Below are 13,713 nucleotides of genomic sequence, written 5' to 3'. Positions count from 1 at the left end.
CACTAGCTTTTTAAGTTTCTCCAGAATATGAAGGTATGAAGTCTGTCTTCCCACCATGTCCCCAAAGCCTAGCATAATGTCTGTCTGTCACACAATAGACATTCAGAATATGCTAGGGGGAATCAGTGCAGATTTTTTAAATGACCAGTAGAGGAAAAATCTGGGAAAAGTTTTGGGGTCCTGGGGTATAGAAGGGGCATGTAGGAGCATGGTTTAAAATGGTGGTGTCAGGCATGAGATCAGATCTCATGCTTCAGTCTCTCTGACCCTACCTTATGGTAGGAAGCTGGTGGAGACTGGATTTTGCCTTGAAAGTTATGATTACGTGTCTTAGTTAGGGTTTTATTGCTGTGAACAGACACCATGACCAAGGCAAGTCTTATAAAAAAACAACATTTAATTGGGGTTGGCTTACAGGTTCAGAGGTTCAGTCCATTATCATCAAGGCAGGAACATGGCAGTATCCAGGCAGGCAGGCAGTGGAAGACTGACTTAAGTCTTAAGCCCACCCCGACAGTGACACACCTAATCCAACCAGGTCACACCTATTCCAACAAGGGCACACCTCCAAATGGTGCCACTCCCTGGTCCAAGAATATACAAACCATCACAGTACAACTATGGAATACCACATGGCCATGATACTATGATCCATATACGATCATCATCATTCCCTGCTGTATCCCCTTGCCCTCGCCCCTTCATAGCATGCTTGCAGACCTCCACTGTGGCTTTGGCTTCAGTATTGGCTTCAGTGTAGGATTTTCTTCTAACAACTGAAGCCCATTCTTTCTCCTATGCTGTATGTTGAAGTGCTGGTATTAGATGTTTATATCAATGACTGAATGGAGTGGGTAGGGGTGCCCAGGACCTTCTCTTCTTGTGTGAGATAGCTCTTAAGTGCCTGGATCCCTCCAGCAGCTTATCTTGTAGCCCTCACTGTAGTAACTGGCTTGATGCTACACCACATACCGACTACTTTCCCTCCTCCCCTCCTTTGCCTCTGTGTGTGTGTGTTTCACTTTCTTTTTCTTTTTCATTAAATCAAATTCATTTAATTAGTAAAAATTAATGCAATTTATACAAGCATGAAAACAGAATCACAGCCTTTCTTTGGTTTGTGTTTGTGTTTTTATGTAAGCAGAGGAACGCTTTTCTATCTTCACAAATTTTATTTATTTATGTAGGTTTAAGACATTTCACATTTTGCTGTGTATCTGATAGCATTGGAAGTGTTTCACTTTCTAAGAAAGCCTCTTGCTCTTGAAACTGGGGGAAACTCAGACTGTGCCAGTCTGTCTGGTTTCTGAAAACCTAAATAGTAGGTACTCTTGATGCTACAAAACCCAATAAACACATGAACTTAGACTCTTAAAAACTTAATAGAAAGAAAATGTGGTTTAATTCCTAAATTGAAATTGTATGGCTCTTTGAGTTGGCAGGGTACTTTCAGAAGACAGCTAAAAGTTCCCTTCTCAGAAAACTTTAATGATACGTGCTTTCTGCAGGATAGAGTCTCATTTGACTTGCAAGGCACTCAGAGTCTCCTTAAATATACAGTGTTTCGTTGTTTCTAATCACAACTTGCACAACTTTGCCCCTTTGCTCTTAGAGCCTCTGGTTTGTGTCTGAATCCCCATTGTCAGGTAACACTGCAGAATCTTCCACCCTGGCCTTCAGAGTCAGGTCCTTCAGACCGTGTGGATATGATGATCATTCTGCAAGGACTGCACAGTGGGTGGCCATGAGCGACATCATCACACTGACTTTTTCTTCTTCTTCTTTGCAGATATCTCTGTGAGCCTGCTAACCCTCGTGGTTACCGCCTGTGGTCTGGCCCTCTTTGGTGTCTCTCTTTTCGTGTCTTGGAAACTGTGCTGGATTCCGTGGCGAGAGCGAGGCCTGTTCTCTGGTAGCAAAGACAACAACCAAGAGCCTCTTAACTACACCGACACAGAGACAAACGAGCAGGAGAACAGCGAGGACTTCCTAGATCCACCCACACCCTGCCCTGACTCCTCCATGAAGATAAGCCACACTTCCCCCGACATTCCCCTCTCCACCCAGCCAGGGGGCCAGGAGAACTGTGCCCATGCCATCCGTGTGCAGCGACAAGTCACAGAGCCAACGCCGTCAGCTCGGTCAGTAGTGCCTCTTGCTTTATGATTGCAAAGCAGGGACCACCCTTTCCCCCTTGCTTGCCAGTGGTGGTACTGACTAGCTGAGAATCTAGATGCCCACTCAGTCAGAAACATGAAAATGGGGAAACTCTATGGACCTAGTGCCAGAGCTCAGCTTTGTTTCCATGGAATCCATAAAAGTAACAATTAACGTTACTCTCAAATCATTTAGTCATTATTTTTGTAGAATAGTTTACTATTCTGACACAGGTACTGTTATTTTGATTTTATAGTAAGAAAAATTTAGAAATCAAGAAGGATGTATGTTAGTATGTACCCAGGTCAGGATTTGGATACCAGGGTCTGAGCTTGTAGCTACTTTTCTTGTGGTGTCGTCCTAAAGCTAGAAAATGCCTCTGATCTATCCTAGCATTCTTTAGATCTCACAATATAACCGGAAGTCTTTGTCTACCCTCAGGCTTTGTAACAACTGCAGACTACAAGGAGTGGGGTTTTTATTGTCTGGATGTTATATGCTCTTAAGCAGTAGATGAATCACATACTGATGAATAATGGCATAGTGATTAAAAATCAGCGGGCTCTGGGGTGTAAAGAACTACTTTATTTACATATGTGCCATGGAACAAATCACATAACTTCCATGCATGTCTGTTTCAGCCTCTGTAACAGAGGGATAGTAGAAGTACCAACTTAGGAGTGGTTTTGAGAGTGAAATGGTTACATATATTTCCACAGATTTGTTTAGCTATTTTATTGTTTTTTTGGTTTTTGGTTTTTCGAGATAGGGTTTCTCTGTATAGCCCTGGCTATCCTGGAACTCACTTTGTAGACCAGGCTGATTTTATTGGGTTCTTATATCTACCTCCCTTCCAACCCTTATTCCACCCTAATCTCTTCAACCCCCCCAACACTAGGTAGGAGAGAATGAAGGTGAGAGGGGAAAAGGGATGTAGACCTCGGTAGGCTACTTCCTGCTCATTGGGACATTGGATTGAGACAAGTTCACTCTTGGTAGTCAGGATATCTTCAGTTCTGCTCATCTCTTTGCTCAAGACCACTTGACAAAGTGCAACAGCAGGAAACCAGCAACAGCAGGGAGGATCAGCTTCCACAGGCCCTCTTGGGGCTCTCCCATTTATACCTTCTCCAGAGTCCCCAGAATTAAACTATCTGCCATTGCTAGTGCACAAGGCAAAATCAAAGTCACCTGCTGTGAAGCAGCCATTTAGCCCACATCTGGGATTAAAACAAAAGCATATTCATGTAAGCTAACTGGGTTTTTAAAGAAACCCAAACTCTCAGTGCACAGATTTGCAAGGGCGGCGCCAATCTCTCAGTGCACAGATTTGCAGGGGTGGCGCCAATCTCTCACTATACAGATTTGCAGGGGTGGCGCCAATCTCTCACTGCACAGATTTGCAGGGGTGGCACCAGTCTCTCACTGCACAGATTTGCAGGGGGTGGCACTGCCATTCTGCCTTCCACATCACTGTTTTCATCACCACTGCCATTGAAATGTAGCTCTCCCAAGATGCTGAGGTTGGATGCTAAGGCTGTGCAAAGGTTAATTTGAGGTTAAGCAACCTGTTCTAATCACTGGACAGATAACCTAATTTTTGGTAAGATATTTTAGGGAAAAAAGACACAGGAATCAGCCTTCTTAAAAATGAAAGTATTTGCTTGAGTTATAGCCAGAGGAATAGTGTGCAATTATTTTTATTTTTTTAAATATGAGCCTAGTTCGGGTGTTTTAAAAAAGATCTTTCTATCCTCTAAAAATAGTAATGATAATGTTTATAAATCCACTGCATTTATCCTAGAGACTGTGCTCATTCACATTAAGTGTCATAGAATATGACAGTTTATAGTTTTATTTTTTCCAGAAACTTATTTTAGCATTATTTCTAGTTCTATATCAAAGAGCAAAACTTAAGTAGCCCTCCTTAAGGAAGTGGCTGGCTGTCTGCCATTTGATTTATAAGAAATTCTCAGATTTTATCAGTAGGATTTCTCTTCAGGTGACTAGAGTTCACACAGTGGGACAGACTTATAATAAGATCTTTTTAGTGTCCCCTAAGACCTGGAGCCATTCATGTGGGTCACTCCTCAAGGTGTCTCACAGTTGGTTCTGCTCTGCATCCAATTGCTCCTGTCTGAATTCTCTCAGACACAGAGTGATAGAAACGGTCTCCCTACTCACCTGTTCGTCTAATTGGTATGGCCTGCACCTGATCTGCATGTATGTTATGGCTGAGTAGCTTGATGTTCTTGTGGAAATCCTAACAGTGGGAGTGGGGGCTGTCCCGACTCCTTTGCCTTACTTGTAGGACCCTTTCCTCTCCACTGGGTTGCCTTGCCCAGCCTTGATGTGATGGTATGTGTCTAATCTTGTAGATTGCTATACTGAGTCAGGTTGATGTCCCTGGAGTGCTTGCTCTTTTCTGAGTGGAGGCGCAGGGGTGGGGGTAGAGTGTGGGTGTTCTCGGAGAGAGGGGCAACAGGGGCGGGGAAGAGGTTGGGAGAGGGGAGTGAGGGTAAACTGCTGTATATGAGAGAAAAACAAAATGTTCTTATTAGATTTGATCTGTGCTCTTGTCCTATAACTCCAGCAAACTACTACCAATGATATCTCTGTAATTATTACAGTGTTTATCACAGAAGAATATTTAGATAGACTGTGTATAGAGAAATGAATTTAAATTCATTGTTGGTTTCACCATAGATTTGTGGAAATCCAGTAGAATAAATAAAAAGTAGAATAATAAAGGACTAATCCCCCTAAAGTGCATTTTATATTCAGATTATTTTAGATCTGAAGATATGCAATTAAATTATCTTTCAAACAGTGAAAATTGGGTTCAGTAACAGATGAACTTCCATTAGCAATTTAAATGCTTTTCAGCTGCATTTGACCCAGTATTAACAATTTGCATTATTGTGCATTTAAACCAATCATACCTAGATTACTACTAACTGTTATGTACATTTAAACCAATCATACCTAGATTACTACTAACTATTATGGGTTCTTCCTGGAAATGCATATCTTTGTCTAGTAGTGTATTATACACTGATCCTCAGATTCATTAGCAAGTGTTTTTTGTTAGAATGTACACGCATGCACCCAGGAAAGCATGCACGCTTGCACGCACCCACACATGCACATGCACAGGGGAAAGAAGAATGAGATGGTGTGTCGTGGGTGCTCTTTCCCTGGGGAGTTGCAAACCACCTGTCTATCTTCTGCACTACCACCAACCAACCAAGGTATAATTCCAACATTGCCTAAATTGGGGAATCTTACTTTTCTCAGACTACTTTAATATCAGAGCTGTCTAAGAAACCTTAAATATATGAAACTTCTGGACTCCTGAAGTAGAAGGAGCCCAAAAGTCTATCTACTCTGTTTCATGATGAAGGTCCAAGTCTATTTAAGCCTCAAATGTCTTGCCTAAATAACAACTGAACTGGTCACACCACAACTCCTCATCAGCTCTGTGAAGGCCCTGCATCTATCAGTGTAGCTTCCCCTCATGTCAGGGCCACCATGGTTCAAAACTCTAGAAGTTCGTATTTACGTGGACTCAGCAGAAAGCTCTCTACACTCAGCCACACTCAGCTGTACACTTGCCTCCCTGGCTCCCTGCAGTGTCTGAGCCTGTTCTTGTGTAGTAGAGTTCTTAACACTGGCTGTTTGTTCCCTCAGCCACCAATGTTTTTCCTTCTGTTCTGACCCTTCCTTCTTGCCTTTGCAATGTTAATGTGCTAGCCTAAAAGTCTCTGCCCAGGTGACCCCATCAGAAGAATGTGGTCTAGCCTTTACTGCAGCTGTTCTCAACCTGTGGGTCACAACTCCTTTGGGGGGTGTCGAATGAACCCTTCTTCACAGGGGTCACATATTGGATATCCTGCATATCAGATATTTACATTATGATTCATAACAGTAGCAAAATTACATTTAAGAAGTAGCAATGAGGAACTGCCAGACTGATTTCCAGAGTGGTTGTACAAGCTTGCAGAAGATGTCCCAGAAGATGTCCCAGAAGATGTCCCAACCGGTAAGAAGGACACATGCTCCACTATGTTCATAGCAGCCTTATTTATAATAGCAAAAAGCTGGAAAGAACCCAGATGCCCCTCAACAGAGGAATGGATACTGAAATTATGGTACATTTACACAATGGAGTACTACTCAGCTATTAAAAAGAATGAATTTATGAAATTCCTAGCCAAATGGATGGACCTGGAGGGCATCATCTTGAGTGAGGTAACACAATCACAAAGGAACTCACACAATATGTATTCACTGATAAGTGGATATTAGCCCAAAACTTAGGATACCCAAGATATAAGATACAATTTGCTAAACGCATGAAACTCAAGAAGAATGAAGACCAAAGTGTGGACACTATGCCCCTTCTCGGAATTGGGAACAAAACACCCATGGAAGGAGTTACATAGACAAAGTTTGGAGCTGTGATGAAAGGATGGACCATCTAGAGACTGCCATATCCAGGGACCCATCCCATAATCAGCTTCCAAACGCTGACACCATTGCATACACTAGCAAGATTTTGCTGAAAGGACCCAGATATAGCTGTCTCTTGTGAGACTATGCCGGGGCCTAGCAAACACAGAAGTGGATGCTCACAGTCAGCTATTGGATGGATCACAGGGCTCCCAATGGAGAAGCTAGAGAAAGTACCCAAGGAGTTAAAGGGATATGCAACCCTATAGGGGGAACAACATGATGAACTAACCAGTACCCCGGAGCTCTTGTCTCTAGCTGCATATGTATCGAAAGATGGCCTAGTGGGCCATCACTGGAAAGAGAGGCCCATTGGACTTGCAAACTTTATATGCCCCAATACAGGGGAATGCCAGGGCCAAAAGAATGGGAATGGGTGGGTAGGGAAGTGGGGGGGGGTATGGGGGACTTTTGGGATAGCATTGGAAATGTAATTGAGGAAAATACGTAATAAAAATATTAAAAATTAAAAAAAGAATAAAATACAAGAACAAAATAAATATTTTTATTAAAAACAAAAACAAAAAAAAAGAAGTAGCAATGAAATAACTTCATTGTCGGGGGTCACCACAGCTTGAAGAACTGTGTTAAAGGGTTGCAGCAGTAGGAAGAACCACAGCTCTACTGCCTCCTACCTCAGGTTTTGTTGTCACTCCTTCATAGCATCCCACTCTGTTTCCATCCTTTGTTCCTGGACTTGCCTCTAGATTGTTCTGTAAGCACAACGACCCATGCCTATTTTGTTTCTTTTTCTGTGTCTAGTCCATGGCACAGTTCCAGGAATGGCAGACTTTTTTTCCTGTGAATGGTGGACAGAATACACTGGCCAGCAGCAGGCCACATTAAAGGTCAGAATTATAGACTATATAGGGCCTGTAATGGTGTAAGCCTGGTGGAAAGGCACTCACCTTGGGCTTCATATTTATTAAGAGCCTCCCATGTAGACTTTTGACCTTATCTCTGAAGTAAGCACTCGGTACAGTCATGGCAATGCACTGACAGGAACTGAAGATGAAGAAAACCACCAGCCTTCACATTTGCATCCCCAGCAAAGAGTCCTGAGGTTAATGTCATAACTCAGTGTGGCAGTCTTATTTTCGTGGCTGGGGTAGAACCCAGAGTCCCACACGTGTTAGGTAAATGCTCTGTCACTGAGTTGGACCCCCAGCCCTGAGTAACAGGTTTCTATTAAGCCAGATTTTTGTATTAAGAACAAAAAGGGTTTGTACAATTCCCTTATAATTATTTCTTTGGATTGTAATAAGTGAGTAAGTTTGAAAATGGAATTTACCTAGACCTCTCTGAATTCCTATGAAACCCTGAAATTATATTTAAATGCACATTTCCTGACTAGTATTTAAATTATGAGAAGCTGTTACATTCATGGCAGTAATGTATTTACTCGAACATGTGGATTAAGCATCTGCTGTGTAGAAAATTCTATAGTGGGTACCAATATTTTTTTTTACAGACAAAGAGCAACAAGTGCTTTTAATCTTGGAACAGTCTCTCTAGCCCCCTAACCTCTTTTCATTCATTGTATACATTAAATCCTGAGAGTACAGGACTTCCCACACCTATTCAGAAAATACACACCGTGTTTTAGACAAAATTCTCCTTACCACAGTCATTCAATGTCACAGTGTCACTCAGAGACACTAGAATTCCCGAGTCTCCCTGGGGAACATCGTGTATACTGCACTGGAGACCATTCAGAATCACTGCACCCTGTGTGGGGAGTGTGCCGGTCATAGCTTTAGACTTGCCTTTTCTTCCTTCCTCTATGTGAGCAGCTGGTGAGAGCTATGGGATAATGATTTTACATTTCCTCTACCTCATTTTCTCCCTGAGTCCCCAGGGTGGCCTCCCCGTTCTGATTTCTCAGCAGACAGAGTGCTAGCTAACAGTTATGCAGGGAAGTTGTGAGTTAAACTGGTTGATTTTCTGACTTATTTGGATTTCTCTATTCTATGTGTGTCTGCGTAGACACAAAGACACACGTGTACACACAGACATACCTAGAGACATATGTGCACACACAACGATACATATGTGCACCACCATACAGAGAAACAAAGACATATATGTAACAGGGATAGACACACTTGCACACACAGAGAAATACACACACACACACACACACACACACACACACACACACACACACAATGTCAATAAAGTCTCACTGCCCCCTGGAAGAAGCCCGGGGCAGAGAACTGTCATGCCCAGTTCTACTCTTGATTTTTTACTTTAGTCCCCTACCCTACAGTGAGACTGAACTGTTTTCCCACTAGTAATTCTGGGGAGACATTTTAGTGGAAATGAATTAACATGTAAAACTGTTGTGTAATGTTCATATTTGTGATTGATTTTTAGAAGAGTGTTTATTGTATGGGTGTGTGTGCATGTGTGTACATGTGCACATGTCTATGTATAGGTCAGAGGACTACTTCAGCTTTGATCCTCAGGTACTGTCTCCCATCTTTTCTTGTGAGACAGGATCTCTCCTTGCTCTGGAACTCACCAAGCAGGCAAGGCTGCATGGCCAGTGAGCCTCAGGGATGCACTTATCCCCACCTTCCGCATGCTGGGATTACAAATTGTGCTGTCACAGCCATATTTTGTTTCTTACACACACACACACACACACACACAAAGGTTCTGCAGGTTGAACTGAGTTCTTTTTTATTTTTTAATTTAATTTAAGTTTGGATTTATTTATCTTATTTTATGTGTGTTAGTGTTTTGTCTGTACATATGTATTGCAGTACATACATGCCTGGTACCCAAAGAGGTCAGAAGAGGGTGTTGTATCCCCTGCAATTGGAGTTACGGAAGTTTGTTATCTTCCATGTGGGTATTAGGAATCAAACCCAGATCCCTTGCAAGAGCAGTCAGTGCTCTTAACTGCTGAGCCCAGGTTCTTGTATTTCCAAGGCAAGCATTTTACTGACTGACTTTCCTTTGGAACTTGGAATAAGGGGCTTCCTGCACAGTTAGATTCTCAGAGAATGAGCATCCTTCTGCCTTTGAAGTACAGATCTCTCCAGAATGCCCTCTCGTCCCACTCCCTCTACCTCTGGCAGTCCCTCCTGGTTAGGAAGAGCCAAACGTGTAATACTAATCTCTCCCAGATTCCGTGTCCAAGGAAACGTGTTAAGCAGAATATGTCCCATTGCTAAGTAGCCAATTCCATTGATCTTAAATTTAAATTAAAATGTGCCCCATAGGTTAGTTCTTCAGACAAAATTTTGCTGTGATGAATCTGTAGCCAGAATTGACAACATGAAGGTAACCTGCTCTGCAGAGTCTGCTTAGAATATGTCTACCGGGAGTGGGCCCAGTGCTGGTTGTAGACACAAGATTGTTGCTCGGTCAAAATCAAGTCCTGAATAGAAGCACTTAGTGGCTGTCTCTGAGAAGGGGTCTCATGTATCCCACGATGGCCTCTAGATTGCCATGTAGTCAAGGGTGATCTTGAGTTTCTGAGCTCCCTGACCCGCGCCTCCTGAGTGTTAGGATGACAGGCATGTCCCGCCACACCCAGCTAAAGCTTGTGCGGAGGACTGAGCCCAGAGCTTTGTGCTTGTTAAGCAAGTACTCTAGCAACTGAGCCACACCCCAAGGCCACGTTTTCCTTGAATTACACTTTTGGCTCTTCTTAACCAAGAGGGACTGCCAGAGATAAAGGGAGTGGGGTGGAGAGCGCATTATGGAGAGAGCTGTACTTCAAAGGCAGAAGGGTAATCTCATTCTCTGACCTGTTTGTTGTACTATCTAATCCTTAGCGAGAATGGTATCAAATGACCTGACTTAAGTTTGGACCTATGATTCAGAGAGAAATGGATGTGGTACTAACCCCCCCTTCTGGTTTCTGTCTAAGGCAAGGTGCTTGCTGCTCTGTGCCATCCCCTCTCGTACACAGAGATCAGCAGAGCAAACTTAAAGCTCTGTTCTAGCTCCACAGTGGCTTGACTTCTGATGGAGGGAATGGCCTGACTACTAATGGATAGCCACTTTTGTCACTTAAAAAACATCTCCTACCTTTCTGACCTCCCTTAAGTCATGAGATACAAAGAAACTGTAACACTGTGGATTTCTCTGGAAGAAATTATAAATCTGCAGCAGCTGCCTTTAGACTGCACAGTCTTTGTACATTTGGAAGTTTCGGTACCTGGAATATGTCTGCTTGGTGTGGACTGTGTTGAGTATGACGATTACAAGTGACGTCTGTGACAGCAATCTTGAGGTTCTATATGGGTGATTAGTGATCAGAAGGTATTTTAGGATGGATATGGACGTTCAGTATGATAACGTCTGAGCTATAAGAAGGAGAATTTCTGTAAATCCCATTTTCACATGATTATTTCATAAAGTCACAAGGAAGGAAAAGAAAGGAAATACACATATGTACTCTACCTCTTCTAGTATTCATCAGCCCCTCAGAGACAACTTTGTCATTCCTGTCACTTCCCACTGTTTTAATCCAGGTTATTGACCAGCTGTTTAGCCTATAGACCATGCACTCTGAGTTAAAAACAAGAAAAAGTAATCTTTGGTACAGCCTTATTCTGAACTGTTGGTCCAAACCTACTTATTAGGTCAGCTACTAAGGCTAGTGGAGGCTCAAGCAGGAGGATCACAAGTTCAAGGCTTAGATGTACTTTGGACTGAGTTTAAGGACATCCAGGGATAATTTGTGATAGCTTATCTCAAAGTGAAAAGTAAGGAGAAAGCTGCGATGCTAGAATTCAGTTAGTGGAGCATTTTGTAGCATGTGGGAGGCCCTGAGTTCACCCTCTAGCACCACATTAAAAAAGCAGTTAAATAACCAGCCTTCTGTGTAATGATGACTTCTTTCTCCTTATGAGGACCTACTCAGATGAGGCAGGATGTAAAGAGAACATTAGAGAAACTTCTAACTCAAAGCTTTGGAGTGAAGACTTGACTCCATTATTCTGAATTGCTGTTATTAGCATCTAACCTCTCTTAATTTATTATCTGTAATTTATGGTAGATCATCTCTAATTTTTTTATGTCAACAATATTTATTTCAGAAGTGAAGCCTCATGGGCCTGAACAGGTTGGCCAACAATTAAGAGCACTTGTTGCTCTTTCAGAGGACTAGAATTTGGTTCCCAGCACCCATATTGGATGACCCACAGCAGCCTGTAACCCTAGTTCAGAGGATGTGACACCCTCTCCTTCTGACTTTGGTGGGCACGCTTAGACACACATACACAGTTAAATAATTTTTTAGAAAGAAACCTCCTGGTTGTTCACTACCCATGAGGAACAGCAGGAAACAGAGACTCCATACTAACACAGGTAACTACTCCCAACCGACGCAGTCCATTGCAAGCAGACATACCCCAGTCCCGTAAGTCTTTACAATGGTAAAACCTATACTCCTATCTTGAAATAATTTTATCTGAGCCAGTAAAAATTCATGTCTCGATAAAGCTGTAAGCCAGTGGTAGAACTTTACATGCAATTTAGAGAAAGAATGTTTGGTTTGGTTTGGTTTTTAAGGCTGGGTCTCACACTACAGCTTAGGCTGGCTTTGAACTCAGTGGTTTCCATATCTGCCTCCTATGTGCTAGAATTATGGGCACCAGCCACCACACCTAGCTTGAGAAAGATGCACTCTTTCTAACACAGCACATAGCCTAGTATCTCAGTTTGAGGATATTATCTAAAGGTAAATAATTGTCTTCTTAAAGGAGCTTGTTTATATAAATCTTGGTATGCTACCAGCCAGATAGGCCTTAATGCACATTAGACCATTTAAAAGTGCATGAACACCTTTGAGGTTCTTGGGTCACATGTTCATAAGTTCATTGTCTGATACCAGGCCTCATTTTTAAGCCTCAAGCTCTTGGGAGCATCTTTACTCACATTACCCATATGATGAGCATTCTGAGTTTAGCTGAAAAGAGAGAAAGGAGCCTCAGACATAAGCTCTTCTCCAAATACAACAGTGTTTGATGACTGTATATGGGATGAATCCCCAGGTGGGACAGTCTCTGGATGGACTTTCCTTTAGTCTCTGCTCCACACTATCTCCATATTTGTTCCTATAAGTATTTTGTTTCCCTTCTAAGAAGGACCAAAGTACCCACACATTGGCCTTCCTTCTTCTTGAGCTTCATGTGGTCTGCGAATTGTATCTTGGGTATTTGGAGCTTTTGGGCTAATATCTACTTATCAGTGAGTGCATACCATGTGTTCTTTTGTGATTGGGTTACCTCACTCAGGATGATATTTTCTATTTCCATCCATTTGCCTAAGAATTTCATGAATTCATCGTTTTTAATAGCTGAGTAGTACTCCATTGTGTAAATGTTCCACATTTTCTATATCTCCTCCTCTGTTGAGGGGCATCTGGGTTCTTTCCAGCTCCTGGCTATTATAAATAAGGCTATGAACATAGTCAAACATGTTTCCTTCTTATACAAACCCAGACACTATTGTGGATGCCAAGAAGTACATGCTGAAAGGAGCTTGATATGGGTGTCTCCTGAAAGGCCCTTCCAGAGCCTTACAAATACAGAGGCAGATGCTCGCAGCCAACTATTGGACTGAACGGGGGTTTCCAATAGAGGAGTTAGAGAAAGGACTGTGGAGTTGAAGGGGTTTGCAACCCCATAGAAAGAACAATATCAACCAACCAGACCCCCCCCCCCAGAGCTCCCAGGGACTAAGCCATCAACCAAGGAGTACACATGGCTCCAGCTGCATATGTAGCAGAGGTTGGCCTTGTCAGGCACCAATGGGAGGAGAGGTCATTGGTCCTATGAAGGCTTGATAGATGCCCCAGTGTAGGGGAATCCAGGGCGGGGAGGTGGGAGTGGATGGGTGGGTGGAGGAACACCCTCACAGAAACAGGGGGAGGGAGGATGGGATGGGGTTTCTGGGAGGGGGCAAAACTGGGGAAGGAGATAACATTGGAAATATGAATAAAGGAAATATTAAAAAAGAAATAGAACAGCGCACTGACATTGCAGATACAAGGTTCTGAAAGACAGACAGCTCATGAGGTTT

At 42.7% G+C, this 13,713-nt stretch overlaps 1 protein-coding gene across 3 annotated transcripts in view; it reads left to right on the top strand.

Moving 5' to 3' along the window:
- The window catches only part of Syt9 (synaptotagmin 9), a 170,485-nt gene that overhangs the window by 50,732 nt on the left and 106,040 nt on the right, over nucleotides 1-13,713 (top strand). For all 3 annotated transcript variants that reach the window (XM_021167917.2, XM_085841429.1, XM_085841428.1), the window contains exon 2: nucleotides 1,790-2,141. In XM_021167917.2, coding sequence (XP_021023576.1) covers nucleotides 1,790-2,141 — 352 coding nt within the window. The remainder of the gene's footprint in view (nucleotides 1-1,789; nucleotides 2,142-13,713) is intronic.

Source organism: Mus caroli, unplaced genomic scaffold (assembly GCF_978045245.1).
Source record: "Mus caroli unplaced genomic scaffold, Mus_caroli_1 scaffold_8, whole genome shotgun sequence".
Classification (NCBI taxonomy): domain Eukaryota; kingdom Metazoa; phylum Chordata; class Mammalia; order Rodentia; family Muridae; genus Mus; species Mus caroli.
This window is presented reverse-complemented; position numbering and strand designations above follow the sequence as displayed.